The sequence below is a fragment of the Myzus persicae genome, unplaced genomic scaffold, assembly GCF_001856785.1.
Source record: "Myzus persicae strain clone G006 unplaced genomic scaffold, MPER_G0061.0, whole genome shotgun sequence".
Lineage (NCBI taxonomy): Eukaryota > Metazoa > Arthropoda > Insecta > Hemiptera > Aphididae > Myzus > Myzus persicae.
Genome location: NW_019100582.1, coordinates 310,831 through 333,994, shown reverse-complemented (window position 1 = coordinate 333,994; position 23,164 = coordinate 310,831). Strand labels below are relative to the sequence as shown.

General features: G+C 34.3%; 1 protein-coding gene across 2 annotated transcripts in view; it reads left to right on the top strand.

The window, feature by feature from the left end:
* Positions 1-23,164, top strand: part of LOC111034999 (carbonic anhydrase-related protein 10) — a 264,532-nt gene that overhangs the window by 127,015 nt on the left and 114,353 nt on the right. For both annotated transcript variants that reach the window (XM_022316479.1, XM_022316473.1), the window contains exon 3: positions 15,051-15,101. In XM_022316479.1, the coding sequence (XP_022172171.1) occupies positions 15,051-15,101 (51 nt within the window). The remainder of the gene's footprint in view (positions 1-15,050; positions 15,102-23,164) is intronic.

Here is a 23,164-nt window from a genome sequence, read left to right as displayed (position 1 = left end):
CCTTAACACGATTAAGCGCCTACTGCGCTTTCGACGACGAGTTTCGTATGTCACGCGACTTTCGAATTTTATATTTCATTATCATTTACACTTTTCGTGTAAGGATTATTTCAAAATAAAAGAAGCGACATTTTTTTTTTGATTTTAAATATTTAGACAAATCGTAATAATACGACGGACTTATGCTGTGTAGTCGTGCATATAATATTTTCTATAATTATAATAGATCATAATTTGACCTAACTTTGATTTTACCCCGAGATTAGATACTCGAAAACATAAAAATAAAAGAACGATTTTGCGCGAATCCGTTTTGTCCTCGTCGCAGCAATAAGTGGACCTGCACAGAGAGACTGTATAACAATCAGTGCCAATCATCTCGGCGGTGTCATTAAAACATTACGGTACAACTTAATGTTGATAAGTCGATATTAAAAAGTCGAAACCGATTTGAAATACATAGAGATTATATTAGTGGTGGTGACGGCCGGCGATATAATATAAAATGGCGCTCTTCGAGTCCCGTATCTCGCAGTAATGGGTCGACGGTCTTCTCGATTAAATAGTAATTTTATGATTATTGTCGTATGGGTCGTTTATTGCACTATATATTGGAGTCGTGCAGGTGTTTTGAGCTCAGCCACGTCGGCGTCGGCGTTCTTGTTCTTAAAATATTATTTATAATACGATCGACATTGCTATATATATATATATATATATACGCCGTCGATGACGCGTTTTATGTGTCTTGCAACTTTTGCGTTCGCTCGGAGGTGTATATTTCTGCATGTACGACGAAGAAAGTGCATAATATATTATTATTATTATTATTATTACGCTTGCGTCCTTGTAACGATCGTCCATAAAAAATGTATCGATCACGGTGGTTGACAAAAGACTACGAGCATTCGACGCGGTCGTAAAAAAAAAACTCCACCATCGTATTTTCACATAATAATAATAATAATAATAACGATACGGAGAACTATAAAAGTATATTATAGTATCATAATATTTTATAATGCCGCTTGACTCAACTCGCGGCAGGTTTCTGTACGCAATTATAAACACGACGATCGGGTACGTAATTATATAATCTTTTCCGCCGTGTAATCTATGCGACACAGTTTGATCTCGGTTTGTCGTAAATACTACTGATCAATTTTGAGCAACCGATTCGTAAGTAATTCGAGTAATGATTTTCAACTGATTTAGGTTTGAAACAAGAATATATTGAGCCAAAAATTGGTCCGATGGTTACAAAAGTCGAACATTCTGAGGAGGTCACGGAGATTAATGTTTTGTGAGAATAATTATAAAACGGTGACTGGCTTTAAGTCGATGAACTTAACATTTCCAAAAACAAACTTACAAATTAAGTCTTATACAATGTCTTACGTTATTTCTCCGGTATAACTTGATCAAAGTGTGGACTTACTTGAACAAAGTGAAAGCTAATTTCTTGTAGTGTACCCATATGAATGCGGCGCTTACAGGAATAGGTACTCTCAAGTTCCCAACTTTCATTTTGTATCAAATGGTGCTGAAAAATTCATGCAATTTTAAAATTTTAACACCTCTGACTAGAAAATGTCATGTGAAATCCATCATAAGTTTATTTAGTCGTCATTTAAAAAATAGTTTGGTTTAAAAATTTAGTTTTTTGTTTTTAGAGATAAACGCTTTGACGATATAACTAATATTTAAAACGAGCATAATATGGTTTTATCCTTTACCTATTTAAAAAAAAAAAGTTGATCTGAAACCATTCACTATTTCTCAAATCGACGTTTTCTATACTTGATACATTTTTCAAAATATTGTTTAAATGATTAACTATTTATAGACATTTTAAGTTTTTGACTAGATTAGAATAGATATAATTATTATAATATTTTAAACGATGGAAAACGATTTATTATTTTTTTAGAAATTCAAAAACATTATAATAATTATTACCAAATATACAAGACCTAGGCACTAAATAAAAATACAAACCATAGTATTAAATTATTATTAATTCACGAACTTATCCAGAATTATTGATATTAATCGATTAGAGTCATTTAATTGTCGGTTATAGAATATTTATAATAGCATCGTGTTTTCAATTATTTACCGCCCATGTCGTCGTCGTCTGGGGGGGGGGGGGCTTTTGAAGAATAAATAGGTTACTAGTGGGTAGCACGCGCGGGTCGGCCGTACATGGCGATGTGCTTTCACTATCGCGATGACCCGTATAATATACTCGGAAAACGTTAATACATTCGCTACTCTATGTCGGTTTTAATTTTCTAAGTAGACATTTTATCAAACGGCGGAATATAGGTACGCGAAAGAGAAACGTACAATAATTGATTATGTTATAATATAACATCGCATAATAATAATAATAATAATAATAATAATAATAATTAAGTCCACAGCCTTTAGGCGCGCACTTGGGGGAGGGGGATCGTGGCTTTTTGTAAATATAACCGTCACGCATATAATAATAATATATCATGTGAACCGAAACAACTCGATTATAATAATAAAATTACTCATTCTCAAAGTGGGGGGAGGGAGATCGGTATCCCTCAAATTTTAATAATTTACGTTTTCCATCCCTCCACTTATTTTGAACCACTTTGACCTCGACCGGCATTATCAGTAAATAACCAGTAGGTAATACTGTCACTTTCACCGTGTCTTTTACTCAAAATAACAGTGAATAATTATATTGGAAAATCGAATTTTAAGTAAAAATAATTCAACCATGACGTTGCATGTGTTAATATTATTCAAATGTTGTCAGTCTACAACCATAGATAAAAATTGAATTGCTTTCGGTGTCCAGAGGTGTCCACTATGGCACTATTCAGATGTTTCAGTTTATAGTTTGTTCTAAAAATACGTCCGCTATTTTAAAGTGTCCGTTAGAGGGGGTTTCGATGTATAATTATAGTTACATTATATACACGTACTCATTGAACGCTGTTACCACGATAATACTGGATATAATATTTTTTTTTTTTAAACGTTTACCTAAATTGGTTAGAAATCGTGGGAGTACGGGTATAACTTGAAACTCTGACTCAGTGAAACCAACAATTTGGCATATTATAGGTACGTATCTACAACTTTTTTTTAGAACCACAGTATAAGTCCTTGAAGTTGTCCTTACGTCTTACAAGTGAAAAAAATTTATGGGTACATAAATAATTCTAATATGAACGAACAATTCGATTCTCTAATTTTTTTCTTATTTAGACCGTTGGTGTTACAACGCAACTGCAAGTCAGCTGCAACTGAACAACAATTTCATCAATTGTTAAGATAAAATGAAATAATGTAATGAAGGACAGAGTGGAGAGACTTTCTAATGGGAGATACTCGCTTCCTTGTGAAATAGTAGTTAAACAGAATTTGCACATAAAATACGACAATTTCTTTTTAAATTCATCTCACTTTAATCAGATGCACTGACCACGACTAATAATATAATATGAATGGTTTGATGATGAACATGTTTTAGTTATTTATACCACTTACTCAAATATTATAAGTTACGATCAAAACTAAATCATATAGCTAGGGTTATGAGATAGGTACCTAGTTAAGATTATTTATGTATTTTTTTGCAATACAGCGAAGATAATATTGTGAACCACCAGCAGTAATTACATATTTATAATATACCTATTGTTAGGTAACCCCATAAATAACCAGTAAGTACTACTTGCAGTACATTTCACAGTAACGTAAATATATTTATAACTCAAACACACACAAGTAATAGTTTTTAAAGTGCAACTTTGTTATATGCAATAGTCTTTAACAAAAAATGTGTAAGACAGTGTTACAGTTGTAAAATAAGCATTTTATAAAATTTCATATTTTTTTGATTTTCGAATACTACTTATTAGTTCAGGGTGATCCAATCTTTTGTAGTTGGCGAGTAAGTCGACACAATTATAAACACAAAAGGTGGGGGAGGGGCGGTCACCAAATGAAAAATAATATATTTTTTTTATATATTTTTATTTCATAACAAACATATTATTGTAGTATAATACACAAGTTATCACATTTTAGAACTCGTTTATTATTATCGGTCAGCAAAATGACCGACTACTCCCACCTTAGTATTTCTTTGTTTTTATTCATCTCACTTATAAACACTAAAATAAATAATTAAATATACCTATACTCTTATTATAAGGAGGGCCGAAAACAAAATGCTTCGAGGGCCGCATGTCTATGGATTGACAACATAATCCGGTGATATTTTTTAAAATAATAAAATAGCTTTCGCCGTGATGAAGTTAGTGTCTTAACCGAGATATGAGTAATACGCAACTCGACCGAATAATAAGAAAAAGGCAATTCAAAAATATTGCAATAATTTCGAAAGGTAATATTCGTGCACATATAGTGTAACGTAATTACCAAAACAAAAAGTGACTTACTCCCCGACTACACCGGACTAAATTATTTAGGTACAATCGTTACAATGGTGCGATGATATTCGATTGGACATTATAATTATGCGGTCAGTGTCGAGGTGGTGCGTGGTGGGTGATGGGTCGAAGTGGCGATGACACGACCGCACACCTCGTGACCGAGTTAATAGATCGGTGGACGTGTGCGGGTGAGTGTGGGTGGGTGTGGGTGGGTGGGTGTGTGTGTGAGAGCATAACACCCCGTCCGTATAACAATTAGAGATCGCCAGACGAGATAAACGCGCGCGTTTTAATTAATTCGGAAACGGAGACCGTGGCGCTCGCGATGTTTGCCCGACCGACGACCGACCGTCGGTCGGACCGACGCGACAGTATTACCTCTCTAATGTGCGTTACACGGTCGCGAAGCAATAACAATAACAATAACAATATTACGGTCGCGTAACGACCGTAATAACTTTTGGACGGTTGATTCGTTTAATTTCGCCCGACCGCGGGCGCCGCGTTATCGCGTTTGTGCGAATCATTTTAACGTCGTTTAATAATAATAATAATTATTATTATCATTATTATTTCACCACCACCGCAAAACGCGTGTAAGTACGCATGTGATAACAATAAAACGCACACACGCGCCATACGTATAGCGTTGTTCGCAACACGTTATCATTATTTATTCTGCACTAGCGTATAGGGCATACCGGCGGTCGAGGGGGATGAAATAATTTTGTTCGCCAAAATCGAAACCTTTAACCCATAGTATGACGTTTAAATTGTACTGTTTTTTTACGAAACAGAACTTCATCGTCTTATTTAATAATATTTCTTGAAAAAAAAAAAACAAATTAACAGTAATGTCATGCAATAAAAATTCAAATATGTTACGCGGGACATGTAAATTATAACCTCGTAGCCGATGCCTTAGAACAATTAATAATAAAAAATAAAAAAACAAAAAATTATTGTTAGATTTTACACAAGTTTTGAAACTATATATAAATATTCTTGAAACGATAAAATGATTTGGTTATCTTTTCGTTGCAGATGATAATATGACATTTTGATAATACGTCAACCATAAATAACAATACCACGCGGAGAAAAGTGAAATAAATTTACCAATAGTCCTTTGTTATGCAATAATTCAGTGTTAATATTTTGATAACTCGGAAACTCACTCGTTCAAATTTCGATTTAAATACATTACATAATATTTAGAGTAAAGGAATAAATGGAAGTTTATATCGCCACAGGACACTCTTAAAATTCCAAAAAGAATTTGAACAAATGTATTTGGTGTATTATTGAGGTGGGATGGGAATGCTTGGTGAACAACACTGTATTTTATCTCACATACGGTCATAGTATTATACGGAGTGATTTTTTTATGGCAAACCTGACAATATCTATGAAAACACAATAACTCTCTACCTCTCTCCCTCTCTAGAAGATGTATTTTAAATTTTTTAAAAGAACATACTCGACGAACGTCTGCTGTTTATCGTGTGTGTGTGTGTGTGTGTGTGTGTGTGTTCTAAAAAACAAAACGGATCGAAAGTTTTACAATCGGTACATTATATTGTTTTTCGTATGGGTACACTGTCCGGTTTCCTATTAAAAAATTTTAATCACCCTGTACAATGATAATACGTAAATTTCATAGAAAACGCGACCTTGCACGCGAACGGGGTCCTATTTGCTGTCGGCTTCCTTCCGGTTAACGACCCCCCCCCCCCCCCCGCGCTACGGCCCAACCTGAAAAACGCGCATCGGTCTTAAACGCATTTTCACCGCCCCGTCGTTTTTATTTAATAGGGCCGTATAAATGTACGAGTGTATAATATAATAATGATAATAATAAACATATACGATTAAACATACGAATATAATATTATAATGTATACAAACCTAAATAATAATAAAGGTGCGATTTTACGACGCCGTCCGTAGATCGGACATTATAATATCATAAAGTAGGCGGTAGATATTATGTAATGCGGTTTACGAGTACGTTATTAAATAATATTACTACGGAATTATTATGAAGTGTTCGAGCGACCGAGAATTGACAGCGAGATAAGTATACCTACGTATTGTGTTATTGTTATTGACATAGAGTTTGGCGTTTTAAAAACAGTGTCTGATGTCTCCGATTCTAATATATTTTTAAACTCGAAATAACGAAGTTTTCCGACATACTAAACGTCATAATAGCATGCGATAATATCAACGTTAAAATATCTCCGATACCGAATAACATTTAATAAAATGTATATCGGCCGACCGATTCTGTTATGTGGTCATTGCAGTGAAACTAATAAACACTTGAATTCTAGATTAAATTTAAATAAACGAATATTTAAAAAAAAAAATAGTATTCCAGCTGCATTCGGTTTTTTTCAATTTAACGTCGTGTGCGCGATCCCTCTCGGTCAATGCGAAGCGCTGGCATTCCATTGGATTTCTGATTCGGCCGATTTCTCGACGAGCGTTATTCGATCATTAAGAACTATATTGATATGGTTCACGATTACTACGAACGTAGGTAAAAAGTCGCCGAAAGTCTATCGCCCCTCATCCCCCGGGCCATTTAACCGCCACCCGGCTCAGCCCGCAGAACGTCAAAACGAATAAAAATAATATTTCGTTTATAAACACTTTCGCAACGTACCGTTGAAATCTGATTACAATAATATAACATACGTTCGGGGTCGTATTGTGTTACGATTTAATATAATATAATATTATATTATTATATCGTTGGACTTATTGAAAACGCGATCGTTTAAGACGTTTCGACTACGGCGACGAGAACAGTTTCAATTCGGATAATTGCCGGGCATGTGCGACGTGGTGTCACAGTCGTGTCGTTGGCGCGTACGCTGTCAATTATACGCCAACGTAATTTATTATTACCGTCGACGATAATGAAAAACGGCGGCACGCTGGCGTAGACCATGAGGTTCCCCGCGTTAAGGTTGTTAATAAATTGTGACGTATAAAACGACGACGACGACCCGAGTCCATCCGCAGCGGTAATCGTCGGATAAATCGGGCGACCGATCGCGCGAAAAATAGGATTTCGTAGCGCGACATGAAAATATTGTGCGCATTATTAGTAAGTGTGCAAAAATAAATATCGTCTTAAATGCGCACTGTTTTCGCACAAATCGTGGTAACCGAAAAACGATGGTTAGGCACAGGTAAAATTATATTATTACAATCTGATTTCACACTACTAATAATATTGTAAACGAAGTTGCTTTCAAAGTATTTATATTTTATACAATATATATATATATATTTTTTTTTTTAAGCTTCGGCAACTGAGGCCATTAGCTGTAGGTTGTGCCGCTGTGGGGTTTTGGAACTGAAGGGTTTTTTGGGACTGTATTTTGGGTTATGGAACACGTGTGTGTGTTTGTTTGGCAGAATTTCTAGTGGGCACCCGTGGGTTTCTGCCACGCCCGGTTGGGGGATGTCTCTCTCCAGACACCGCGACTGCCGGGAAAAAATTGCCGCCCGTGACCGAGGTTCGAACCGACGACGGTGCGCGTTGCAACCGACGCGTTATCCGCTCAGCCACTTCGTCCCCCACAATATAGTGTACAGGGCGATTCACCAATAATGCTCGCCTCTCGCTTATTGTTCATTGAAAATCTGATTTTTGGAATATTCAAATACATTCAAAGACTGTATTTTTTCAAATTATTGAAATGTGTCGTACTGCTCACAAGGAGTGTCCTTAGGTGTTACGAACTTCTACTTTTCAAATGAGATCCTTCCCCAACTCCTTATTTTACTATTAATTTATTTAACGGTTTTTTTTTTTTGAAAATGATGACTACCTTACCTAGTTCGAAAATTGATTTTCTCAGTTATAAAAATATTTATACTCAGAATAATACAGTCCTAAAAATAGATAATTATATTATGCTAATTAGACCAATCCAAACGAATTATATATCGATAGATTAATATTAATTATATTATATTCCAAACCTATATCGTGATATTATTATGTTTAATAGACAAAGTTAAATAACTCAAAAACTACTCGATCGAATTTTGATTCCATCCGTCTATACATTTTTAGAAAAATATTCTGTTAAACGATTTACAGTAGGAAAAGGGGATCTCGTAAAAAAAAGAAGTTAGTATGTACACGGAACAAAAATACTATTATAATTACTTTTATTACTATTCAGTAGTGTAAAAATCTCAATAATTAAAAAATAATATATTCTTTAAGTTTATTTAAAAATTCCAAAAATAAGATTTTAAATAACTATAATATTGAAGAAAAAAAATGACTATGCTGTCAGCAATAACTTGGTGAATGATCCTGTATACAGGTGCGTGGATTCTGTAGACAAGTAGTGACGTGTAGGCTGTTGAATAATCAGTATTGGTTCACATTGGTAAAATATGCAAAAAACAGTAATTTTTTTTATTAGGCACGTATAAATGTTTTAGTCCTGAACCGGCTGAACCTATGTATATTTTACATGTAGTAAATATTATATCCAGGTCGCTTGCGTTATCTTATACATTCGTTTTGTATTAGTGTATTACCACGGATCCCATGACATATAATATTTTTATTTTTGATAACTTTACCTACAAAATATAAAATAATAATTCTTTGGAGACTTTTACACATGATATGTGACCTGATCATCGTTAAAATAATACATGCATACATCATATATTAAACATTAAATTGTATTATACATTTTTTGTACTGGTCACTCTGTGTACTTAAGTGTCTTGTCAAATTTAGCATATTTCAACATAAAAACTCTCCATTTCGTATTTATCAGTCACTGTTACAGAGATCGACCACGTTTTATAGCTACTGCTTCCCTAACACTTGCATTTAGTTCATTCAAATCAAGTAATAATTAATGCATTTCAAAACTCGATATTTATTCATGCACAATATACTGCAAGTTTAGTTAACCATGAATAAGGTAGGGCCAAACATAATTATACGATAACCTCAAAGATTGAAGTACATAACATTTTACAAAATACAACGCATCTAAATACTTATTAATATTATAACTCCACTTATGTACTTATTTTATGTAATATGCTGTTTGTCAGTTTGTTGTGTTTCAACTAAATTCTGTGAATTAATTACCCAATGCATTTAATACTTTTATATTTAAAATCAGAGAAGTAATACTTACTGAGTTAAATCAATTCATGGTTTGAATTCAAACAAGTGGTCGGCGTGGCGTCCCTTTTTTGTTTTCTCGTAATTTGTAAACTCAAAATAACAAGACCAACCAACGCAGGACCATAGGCATACAATATTAATTATGATTACTGATTACACAATATATTATTGTATCTATAATATAATTATTACCTGCTGATCTATACCTACTGATTATTATTGCATCGTATTTAATTTGGTTTTTAAAACATCATGTATTGAACGGCGTGATGTATAGGCAATATAGGTACACAACCGCACGTTATGGGAAGGTTTAGAACGTATTGAATATTGATCCGCAGCTGTGCCCCGAAATTTATAATCCTACTAACTGATTGTAGTGGTCGAGTATATTCGCGATTAGTGGTACACAGTATTATAGTTGAAGCATACTTATTATATCGTTAACAGGTAGTTGTTTGTCTAGTAGTATGTTATCATATTATGAGTGGTTTGCCTGAATATTACAGTAGATACCACTATCGTATAACGACTAAAATGTGGATATTATGGCAAATGAAAAAAATTGAGCTTTCCACCCGGCGTCATATATATTATGTTTTAACATAGTCTCCGACAAACATCGGAGTGCAGCTGAATGAAACCCATAAAAAAATTGTTTACTACTTTAGAAAATGGAATCGGGCACGTGTTAGTTTTCCATAATGCGATAATATTCCCGTTACATAACGGCTGAGATTTCAATGTTCAAATACAACCTGCTACCTATTTCCTATAGGATTCATAAGCAATAACCGCTGCTGATCCATTGTATCGACCACAAATAAAATAACTCGTAGTACAACGTGTTGTTTAATATCGTAATGAAACGGACTGAAAAAATTGAAGAGACTAAAACATAGAATGACATGTACAAATAGTATTCCCTTTAAACTTAATCCGACCAACCGCCGACCCATCTCGACTAGTTCGAGTGCAATACTATATTATTATTAAGTTAGAGGTCTATAGTTGTCATAACGAACGTATGATTATCATATGAATATTGGTGTAATTATTTATAATGCCATGTGACTCACGTCCAAAAAGTATGATTTTTGTAACAGTCAGCAGTCATCATTTCAATAACTATTATAGTGTTTGAAAATTTAGGTTTTTCATTGTTTTAATGACAACGTATTATATTTCTAATTTACATACTCTGGAAATGAACATCAATATAAAAAAAAAAAACTGTACCACCAGACGCCTACATAATGCGGTCGGCCTAGGATGGCAAGCTAAGAAAACTCAGAGTGTATAGTTAACTATCTTACAATGAGCGGGTGACCAATATTATAATTAACAAAACCAATAATTTTTATATGCACCGTCGTGCTACAAATATACACTATAATACGCGTCGTATAAAATGCATTATAACATCAATAACAATAATAATAAATGAAAGACGGGCGCCCAAATACAAGAAATACTAAAATATAATAATAATTACGAACCGAATAGTATTGATAGTAATTAACGTGATCGATATCACCGATATCGCGGATAGTATAGAAATAAAAACAAAATAACAGTACCAGCGAGCTGCTAAACTCCACCGACGGCTGGGTCCCTCGCAGTGCGACCAATAGACCGGTGGCGCTTAATTATTGGCCTGATATCACTTCATGATAAGACGTGACAGGTGTCAGGTCGTCGTCACCAAAAGCACCCGTAGAAACAAGGGACGCAATGAAAGTGACGACCCGCAACAACAATACAATGACCACAACGCAGATGACGTAAAGGCCGCGAAGTCAACGGTTCACACGGTCAATGGCGAATAAACGCGCCCACGCACGACGGCGACGATGTCGACAAGATGCCGAACAATCAGAGGAAACGAGTGTTCGCAATATTATACACACGCCAACGGCGCAAAATGGCACAAAATGGCCCGCAATGGCAAACTCGCACGCGACAAAGGCGACGTCTCGAACGACGGTCGCGGAAGAACAGATCCGCATGTCGGTGGATGTCCACGGTTGTCGTACAGACAAGTGCGGACGACGGCTTATCGCGTACACGAAAGGTCGTCGGCCCTAGTCTCGAAGTATCGCGACAAACGATAATCATATTATATCTGGAACGAAAACACTAACATTATAATTTATAAGTTTAGCAGAGTGCAGGTGTAAGAGTATTAAACGTCTCTGTGGATATTCGAAAAAAGCCAAATCTAAAACGTGATAACAATCAGACATATTGAAAAGTATTTATTTTTTCCAAAAATGGAATTATTTCAATTTACCCAAAACAAAATAATATGAGAGAAATGACGGCTGTAGATAGTTCGGAGTTTGTGGGACTTCAAAATACCGATAGTTCGGATATCGCTGAGCGATTAAAAATAATAATATCGAGAAGACAAAAAAAAAAAAAACGATTCAAATCATTAAGTTTTGAAAAAAACGTCATACCCACGATTGTAATTTGATGTATATTATAGTCATCTGAAATGATGAGCAGCAAAACCTGTCTGCGGCCTTTGCGCAATATTACGCTTAACATAGGACCCGATTGTACGATAACATTTGATTCTGGAAAACAAAGACCTGCAGTAATCCGTTGAGCTCCGACGACATACGCTTCATCACAATATAATATCATAGTTATATTATAGTCGATTTACTCGATTTACAAATAATTACCATAATCCGTTTGGTGCACAGTGCCCGTGCACTTACAATATACCTAGGCACTGTAGTATTTTCTCAATAATCACATACATCTAGCGAAACCCTCGACATTGTCTCTCGGAACCCCTTGGTTCCGCGGAACACACTTTGGGAAACACTGCACTACGCTGTGCGGTAATAGTTAAATATCATGTAGACACAACGATGATTTGTAGACAGTCTGCGCGGCCCGGTCGAAACGGCGAAAAGAAACGTTTTTTCCCTTACAACCGACCCGCAGTTCAGTATAATTCCAAGCGCACGACCCGACTGCCGCAGTTTCGTTTTGGACACGGGACCCAATTAGTATATGACATGTCATGGGACCCGGCGACCTGCAGTGGGTGGGCATATGCGCCGAGCGATGCATGTAAATCATGACGTACGACGATGATAATGATACGGTTAATTTGCGAATAATTATTACCATCGGCGGACAGCGTATACGCCCACCTGCGTAACAATATCGTAATTATTTACACGGTAATACAGGTAAACAGATAATATATTTTATGACTGATTGAATTTCTAGTAGTCGAACCGCCGCCGCCGCCGCGGTGTGAATTATTGTCGACCGCAACGCGGCGCATAATAATGTAATTATTAGGTACATCTAAAACTATTGTCAAACTCAAACCGAGATTATGAATTACAACGCGGCGGCCTCTGTACGCAATGACTGTACCTATACAATGGGCACAACAGAATGACCTGACGGATAAAATAACGTTGTTGTTTCGATCGAAATTAAAATGTGTGTTTTGTGTGATATAATATTATTATGTTGTAGGTGTATAGTTATTATAGTCGCTCGTACTACAATATTATCGAGGTTTGACGCTGAGAATAATAATAAAAATAAAAAACCGTACATTTAAATAGCGATTTTTTTTTGTTTTCGTATAGTTCAAAATCATAAATTTGTAAATTTAATTTTAAAATAAACTTCGAGTTAATGAGCCGAGTAGTCTAAATCTTACAATCAATTAAAATGTCAATATTTTTTTAAAATCATTATTTACGGACATAACATATATGAAGTATCCACATAATTGTCATGACTGTTTTCATACTCTTAACTTTTACCTGTCAATTGTCATTTCTCGTTTGTCGGGTATTTGTGTTACGTTCAGTGTAATGTGAATATCATTATACGCATATTATGGGTGTCTGCAACCTACACACGCATTATCATGTGTGGAAACTTCGTTGCGAGGGTTTTTTTTTATTCGACCCACGCGGTTCTAAAAGTCAGCGGGATCGGTGTAATGGTGAGAGGGGGGGGGGAGGTGCGAAAAAAATAACAATTTCACACAGTTTTAAACTATTCACACGAGCGTATTGGCAAAAAGCCGTTTTTCACGCGCCAATAAACTACAACCGCAAACACGGATTACAATCACTACGACTCGCTGGCCGTTTGTCACGCGTCGTTTTGTTTTCCGGACGAATAACAATATTGTTGTTGCTGTTGTCGTTATTATTACTATTATTTTTATTGTCGTTTTCACCAAATTACACGTGCACGTGGTTGGGGGGGAGCGCATTTGGGGGATTCATAGAGGATATTTTGACTAATTGCCGCTTGTGAACATAATAATAATATCATCGTTCGACGCTGAGAGTACAAAGTGAATTCATCGCAAAATCCGAGCACGACCGTCTCCTCGTCTTCTCGCCGGCAGTGAAGAACGGGTGAAGGTTAACAGCCATCAATTAAATTCTAGCTAGGCCCACTTAGTCTTCTTTGACGACGACGACGACGACGATATAATGACTATATTAATTTATCGGATTTGAAATATAATATACCTATCGTGTGTAGTTGCACGCGGGACTGTCTGCAGACAGACAAATAATAAACAAACAATATCACGTATATAAATACGTCTAATATGCTTAGGAATAAAGCGGAGATATTGTTCATAATATTATTGTTGTACGTTGTATTAGTAGGCACCTGTTGGTTGTTGCCATTGTAATAATAATAATATGCAGTTATGCGAAGGGACACACACAGACTATTACCAATGAACTGAATGAACGAGTGCGCATGTGTGTGAGTGTGTGTGTAATATACTTTCAAACGAAAATACATATTTTTTCATACAGCCGATCAATGAATAATAAATTAGTTTCGTATCAAAGGTCTATATTTCAATACAATTTTAAGTCTTTATATTTATAATTATTAGTAAAGTAAGTACCGAAAAAACTGACATTTTTTAAATCTCCCAAGACTTAGAAAAAATGATGTACCTATAGTCATCGAGTCTCATAATTTATTCTTCGTATTTGAAGCCTACTTTTTAAGTGAAATTGTTTATTTTAATTTTAAAATGTATAGTTATCACACAAAATAGTAAAACACACGTTAATTACAATTTACAACACATAGCACACTTACACTTACGTTTTATGTTAGTTTTCTGGTTAGTGACCATAACCTTAACCTTATTAATATCGTATGTTATGTAACCTTAGTATACCAAATAATATTATGCTCATGTCATGGCAATACTCGAGTACCGACTGATTAGGTATACGAGTATTATGTAGGTATTTATTAACCTAACTCAATTTACTATAACGTACTCATAAGTTATAAATGAACTAAATAGGAATAAATAGATGTCTTATTTATTTCAAAAATTATTGTTCGATGCAACTGATTAAATGTTTATTCGAATTTTTTTTCAGTATTGTCTACGGTTAGCTGGGAAGATTGGTGGACTTACGATGGCATATCAGGTAAAGCATTTTATTCATATTTAAGTAATTTTTACATTATTTATTTTTAAGTTGATTATGTAATGTATATGTTATTTTTAATGTGAAAACCATTTGGATTCCAATATAATATAGAAAATAATATTGTGGCAATTAGTAAAACTAAACCTTAACCAAATAGCCTTATCTAATACATTATCCACCTAAAGTAAGACTTTAAATTTAATTGGTACTGAAGTCTGAAAATAATACTTAAAACGAATGTTTCAATATTTATCTTTGATTGAACATCTTTGCGTTGTAACGTTTTCGGTCTCCGTCAAAATCTATTATGTACTGTTATAGAAACATAATATTCAGACTGGTCAAGGACTGACACAGATGTATTTTTCTTGTAAATGTAATCGTATCAATATTTTAAAGAGTAATTTTTCAGCTATTTAATTTAGTGCACTAAGGACAATAAAATCATAATAATGGGTTTAGCCGACATGAGGGAAATTTTTATTTTTATTTTTATCAACGAATTATTCAATCTATACATTTAAAAATGGTCCGGAGTAATTATACCATGATCCAATATTACATTTATTTTACATTTTTCTAAAAACTATTGTTTGTAATACAAGCATTGATTAAATGACTGAGTAGGTACTACTGGTTTGAATTTTAATGTACCTACGTCAAATTTTTCGGAACAAAATTATCTGCTAAATAATTTGCAGTAAAAAAGAGCATGAGCCTCATATTTGATAAAACAAAACTAGGTAACACCACAAGACTCACTCCTCAAGTAGCACGAACAATTTCAAAATTTTCAAAATACGCACGTTAATTGAATGTAAGGACACCAAAATCAGAGTGTGAATGAATTTATTATTGAAGGAAAATATTTTTGTTGAACTAGCTTTCTTAATCACCCAGTAAATAATTGAAACGAGAAAGTCTAGTATCGTCTAGTACAAAAAATAAAATAGTGAGATTGATGGAAAAGTGGAAAACATCAAGTATTGAACTCGATAATATTATTATCCGAACAAGAATGGAAAATGGTCAATCACGGACATGCCAATAGTCTAAATACTAGAAGTGTAAACTCCTCAATAGTAGTAGTGGTTTAAGCAAATACTAGTAGTTTTAGTAGTTCTAGAAAACATAAGAATTTTAAAAACAATATGGTCTTTGACTGTATTTGGACATTTCAAAAAAAATAGGAAAAACGGATAAGTGTATTTTAAACAGTGGAAAATGAACATGCTTGACGAACATTTACAGAGTGTATAATGCACTATTTCAGTTATTGTCTAACTCAACAATGTGCATAGTATAAGCGGTTTTCACAATCAGCGTAATGGTCGTAATCTTCACGTGTCAACAGTATTATATGTCCCGTCTTTGAAATTCGTCCAATTTTCATTTTCCGCCGAGACATTCGTCGTGATGGTCGACTACGGCGGAAAAGAGATTATCAACTCGGTGGACCTACCGCACGCTATAGCTGCTGCCGTCTCAGGTGGCGCAAAAGTCAACAGACAACACGTAAACAGACGGCGAGAGGAAACTGTAAAACGGAAAACAATAAAAACAAACGCGACGTTTATGAAATAATAATAGGAAAACATTACGACATTAATCCGCAGTTTGGGCTTCGCGCCGCGCACGGGGTTCAACGGAAATGCAGTCCTTAATCGTTTTTTCCCCTATTTTATGTTACTAACCGGAAGTGTCAGCCCATAATACAACGTTGCTGCTCAACAGCTCTCGCGGGCCCTGCGAAAAGTCCGTTGTCTTTGGGTTTATGCCGACCTCGTCGACAAGATCCTTTTCGACCGAGATCCTACACTATTTATATAGGTTCGGCGACCAAATCAAACAGTTTAATGTACCTACTCCATGTTGGCATTTATTATTTGATCGGTGGTGTTCGTCGTTTTTGGCTGTGATGAAAACTGCCATAATATTATAATATGTATCGAGACAGAAATAAAATACCTGATAAATAAATTCTATTCCTATACATAATATTAAGTACAAAATTATAAAATGTGCACGCTTAGTATCTAACTTGTTTGGTAGGAACTAACATGCATTGATCAAAAACTAATTGACAAAAAATGATGTATTACTGTTTCAATATTAAATTATAATTTGCATACAACTCAATGCTTTTCTATATGAACCTAGTGTGTACCTATAACACAAAGTAAATATTAAACTTCTCGGCTTGGCTGAGAAAAGAATCTTACGGTTTTTATCTAAGGAGGTCATGTCCGAGAATGTGTTCTGTGGACAACTTGAAAACGTAAACTGTACGATAGTGTACATTAACATATATTGTGTATCTATATAGATAGAAACCGATAATTAATATTAACCGGTGCACCGGCGAATGCACAAAACTTGAGACGGTGCACCGAATGTCCGTTTTCATCGACAGACTTAGTAAGTACTAACCTTGCATATGTACTGTCGAAGAAGTGACTTATTTCATGGTTTCATTCGATATTGTCTATTTTTCCACAAGGGTTGTCACGGGGGTTTAAGATATCGTTTTTTCAAATTTTTTATCGGTATCTATATCTATATAATATAAAATATATAATTCTACTGTACATGCCACTGAACTCCTCCTAATTGGCTGGACTGATTTGAAAGAATTTTTTTGTATGCGTTTGGGTGACGACCAGGATGGTTTAGATTCACAATTGGACCCGATAGGTCCAACCCGGGTAGTTGCTCAACCAGCGATTGTAAGATTTACGAAGGAAATATTTGTTTATAATACGGTTGCTGTTGGTTATATGAAAAAATGTAAATCTATTTAGTAGAAATTGGTATTTTTTTTTTTTTGTTTATTGGTTGCCTGCAGTGGTTCATCGGGCAGATCATGACAGGTATAAGCATGCATACAGTTGAATTTTTGCACATTGCCTACCAATGTGGCGGAGTTGCACTTAGCCGCTCATCGGCGCGTCAGCGATCAGAATAAAAATGAAACATATTATGTGTGAAGAGTACTCATCAACAGTTGTCCGCAATCCACAGCAGATAAGCATACTGCTCGCATTATCACCATCGAGTCTCATATGGAGTTGGCGTTTTTCACGGACAACGAAGTGCACGGGATCATACCTAGTATTTTATATAGAATATTATGCTGAGTGTTACCCATCGTTTTGACGAAATCCAGAATAGGTATTTTATGAGTCTGAAAATCATTTATACCTGATTTTTCAGAAGTTTATCTTTAATAAGTATCTATACAGCTACGCACAGGGAACACACTCGGGCTACGAAAAAGACAAAAATTAAAAACCTGACTCACTCGGAATGGTCCGCCAGACACACGCCGTCATGAACGATTTTATCATAAGTGCACCGATGACGATAAATAACAACTATCATAATATGATAATATCGATGCGTTTCGGAAACGTACTGATATAATATTTTCCCTCAAAAATATTGCAGAAGAAAAATAATTAATTTCGATTTTTAATAACTCACTGTCAACGCGTGATTTTTTTGTTGATTTCACATATAACCCTAAATCATTCAAACATTAGAGTTGTCTCGCACAACTCGGTCTGCCCCTATGCGCACATAATATATAGTGCATTATATGCGATAAATATGAACACTTTATTATCTGACAAAACGAGTGTAATTGACACTGTACATCAGCAGAACCCGTACTGATGGTTGATACGATTGTATTCGATTGAAACAAATACAGTATTTTTATTTTCAAAAGTAAAAACCAATTGACAAACTCTAATGTGTGTTTTTACAATAATTCTGTTTTAAACGGCCATTTTCATTTTCCCTCGCGAGTGGTTGGGGGCGTTTAGGCCAACACTATCCAATGGATAACAACTAGAAAAGGTATGTTCTCAAGATAATCGTTGTAAGTCTGCATGCATATTAAACGTATGATTACTTGCAGACTACGAAACGTTCTATTCTACCGGTATAACGTTACATCTCGAGAAACGAGGAAACTATGGGTACGAATGAAGAGTACCAACGTTGATACGGCCCAGCAATTTACCAGTTAAAAATATATGTATAAGAAAAAAAATTAATTTCGAATTTTATCATCTCATTCTTTTTCGCTTATCCAAATGTTACAGTTGTCTTTCACACTTCGCCCCCTCCCCCTTTATAAGCTATATGCAAGGTGGTTCTTTGAGCATGCTCAGTCTCATTTTTCTATGGTATATTATGTACCTATTCGAATCCCGACTTTTTTGACTATTCTGAGTTCTACTTTTCAGGAGGGTCTTGTGACGATACAAACCTTTTTTTTTTTGTCTGCAAATTATTTAGAGGATGATTTTCTCGAAAAATATTATGTATCTAAATAAAAATTGTAATTGGTAGTTTCTGAGTAATCAAAATGTTTATACTAAGAATAATATGCCTTCAAAATGGATTTAGAAAAAAATAATCTATATACGTTGTATGATATGTGATAATTATTTTTGTCTTTAGACAGCTTTTACAAATACTTTCTACTGATTGATCAATAGTTATGAGTGTTATGACTAACATTTTCTAACCACCTAAGCCAAATATCTACTTAATCTATTACACCATAGACATATTATTCTTAGTACACAAAGTCACAAAGTTATAAAGTAACTCAAAATTTACGGGTTAGAATTATTTTTATTTAGATACATCAAATTTCTCTAAAAGAAACGACTGTTGAATAGCTAATTATGAAAAAGGGAGAGGAAGGCACATATTTGGAAAAACAGAAGTTTACATTGTCACGTGATCATCTTTAAGTGTTACAAAAAATCTGAAGTATTTGAAAACGTGATCATCATAATATTGTCTTTAAATATCCCATAAATAAGAATTTGAATATATGTTTTTTTAAAGCATAAAAATATGTTGAGCGTGCTTAAGAAATCACCCTAAAATATATTGTATTGCCTACACGAAAATATGCGATACTTGTACACATCATAATATTAGGTATTCGACAAAACGCTTGTGATCGACACATCACACAAGCAGAACTCGTATCGGCAGTTAACACGATTATAATCGATTGAAAAAATACAGTTTTTCATTTTCAAAAATAAAAATTTAACTAACGAATTTTAATATGGCGTATATTATATACCAATGGGTAATAATATATGCACGCAGTTTATGTTATTCAGTTGAGTTTTCAACTCCAGTTTTCATTTTTCCACATGGGCAGGCGCTGGCATTTAAGGTAACACGGCGTGCGTTCTGAGAAAAATTTTCCGAGCCTCGAGAGTATTCACAAGTTTGTTGTACTTTATGAATTGTATACCTATAATTAAGTACAGGTCCCGAAACATTCTGTTCCGTCAGTAAAACGTATATATTATCGTCATAAACGAGTATAATAATAATATGATGTAAGTGATAACACATATCATAATAAAACGGAACGAGGATAATATAAGTACGGGTTTGGCAAAGTATGGAAATAAAATATTTTCCTCGGATAATATTGCAAATGAAAAATAATTAATTTCGATATTTAATATCTCACTTCCAAAGCGTGATTTTTTCATTTCGCATACCCTAAATAATTCAAAATATATTATAGTGTTGTCTCGCACACTTTGGCCTCACTCCAACACACCCGAGTACTGAACTATATAATATGCGATAAATGTACATTACACTCTATTCTCCGAAAAGACACTCGAAATTGACACGGATCTCCACAACTACTCGTACCGACGGTGCGAACACGATTATAATATATTCGATTGAAACAAATGCAGTTTTAAAGTAGAAAATACTTCAAACAACGAATTTTTAGAAAAAAAAAACGTGTACACCAGTATAGTGTATGTGCGCAGTGTAAATTGTTCAAATCGGTTTTCAACGCCATTTTTAATTTTTCCGCATGGGTCGTCGAGGGCGATAAAGGAAATACGACATGCAACGAGGGTTCTGAGAAACGTCTGCTGAGAGAAAATTCCCAAGTTTGTGTCATGTATTTTATACGTATAATTACGTACATGCCTCTAAACGTTCTGTGCTGTCGGTACACAACGATACACTGTCGAAAACGAGTATTGCGTATAAGATAAGCACCGATAGTACGATATAATTATTGTGGTACGACAATGTCGATGCGGTTTGGTATTAAAATATTTCCCCCCGAGGGTATCGCAAAAAAATACAAATAATTAATTTCGATTATATAATTATCTCACTGTGAACGAGTTATATTTTTTTATTTCGCATACCTTGAATTGTTCAAATATTATGGCTGTCTCACACACCAACTCGGCTTGCTCTCTATAGGTACATATTGTAATATAGTTTTCTATCATATTCGATGAGTATACACACACTATTATCGGACAAAACGAGTGCATAATTGACACAGAACACTAGCATTCCAGAACTACTATTATTGATAGCTCGAACACGATTAAAAAATCGATTGAAACAAATACAGTTTTTTTTTTATTTCAAAAATAAAACTTCAATCGACGAATTTGAGTATGTATTATGCACCAATAATGCTTTCGTCATATACGCAGTTTATGCTATTCAATTCGGTTTTCAACGCCCGTTCTACAATCATTTGTTTGTAAATAAACCCTTTAGAAATTTCCAACGAGTTTCACATTAAGACTATAATTCAACACCTACATATATATATATATATATATATATATACACACACATAATAATATTATATTATGTGCCTATCCATATATTATTATACAAGTATGCGTTTGTGTATTTTATTTGTCATTAAATGATTTTATCAAACAGGACTCGGGTAATAAATTATTAAACGCATATCAAAAATACCTATACAATCCGCGTTCAGCTACCACTGTAAATATGCCAGTGTTAAATATATTATTATAATATACATATTGTACGGGGAATGTGTCAATTTATAGTGTTAACAAACTCGACTATGTTAATGTTCTAGTTATAATATATTTTGGGTTTGCGGAATTCCCTCATTCAGCATTCAAATAACAGTATCGATTGCAACTGTATTAATATAACAACAAACATACACACACTCACACACACACACACACACACACACACACACACACACACACACACACACACACACACACGCAGTCATACATACATACCGAAAACGGTTATAATATGATCGTAACGATTAGGTTTGCGAATTTGCGATCAATCAAATGTGTGACCAGGTTAAACAAGTGACCGACCTAAAATAAAAATGCAATTATAGCAATAATATTAATGATAATGAAAACCTAAGGGAGATGGTATTTTGCGCCAACAATAGATACTTACATTTAAGTGCCTTTTTTATCTGTGCTAAAATATTAAAAAAAATAATATGCCTTTTTCACCAAACCTATACGTTTTGATAATCAACGCAGAAAACAAAAGGACGCATTTTCAATTTTAATCTTTATAATTTACCTGATGAATTTAATGAGCTCAAATCAATTATATCAGATCATAAAATATGAATAAATAAAGCTATAAATATGGTTATGACATATGCAGCAAAGGTGTACAAATGTAACAATATTATTTGCGCCGAGATCAGTAGAACTGATCTCGACCAAGAAGCATCAAATTCATTGATTAATCCGAACACGAAATAAAAAACTGGAAAACGTCATGCGTTTCGAACAAAAAATGTTTTGAATTCAATATTTTGGTTTGACCCATAACTAAAAACTGTTAACTTAAAAACTAGTAATTTAATTCAAAATTGCAATTACATCTAATTACTAATCAGTTCAGAATTAAAAAAAACTCGGGTTAATGTTGAAAATATCGTTTGGTTCAAGTCAAACAACACACTGGATTGTTCAGTTCGACATACAATTAGAAGTTTCGTTTCGAGACCGTATTTTTGAGCTCGACCCACCTCCTTTTTAAACTAAATACAACTATATTTTCTTTAACTTTAAACCAATCGGCATTAAGAAAGGGACGTTTCGCAGTGTTGAATTTCCGCATAAGAAGTACCTACTATTTATAGGTGCAAAGTCAACATGTGTAGAGTATCTTTCGTCGAAAGTTGTCGTAATAATGCTTCAATTTTAAACTTCAGTATCTTG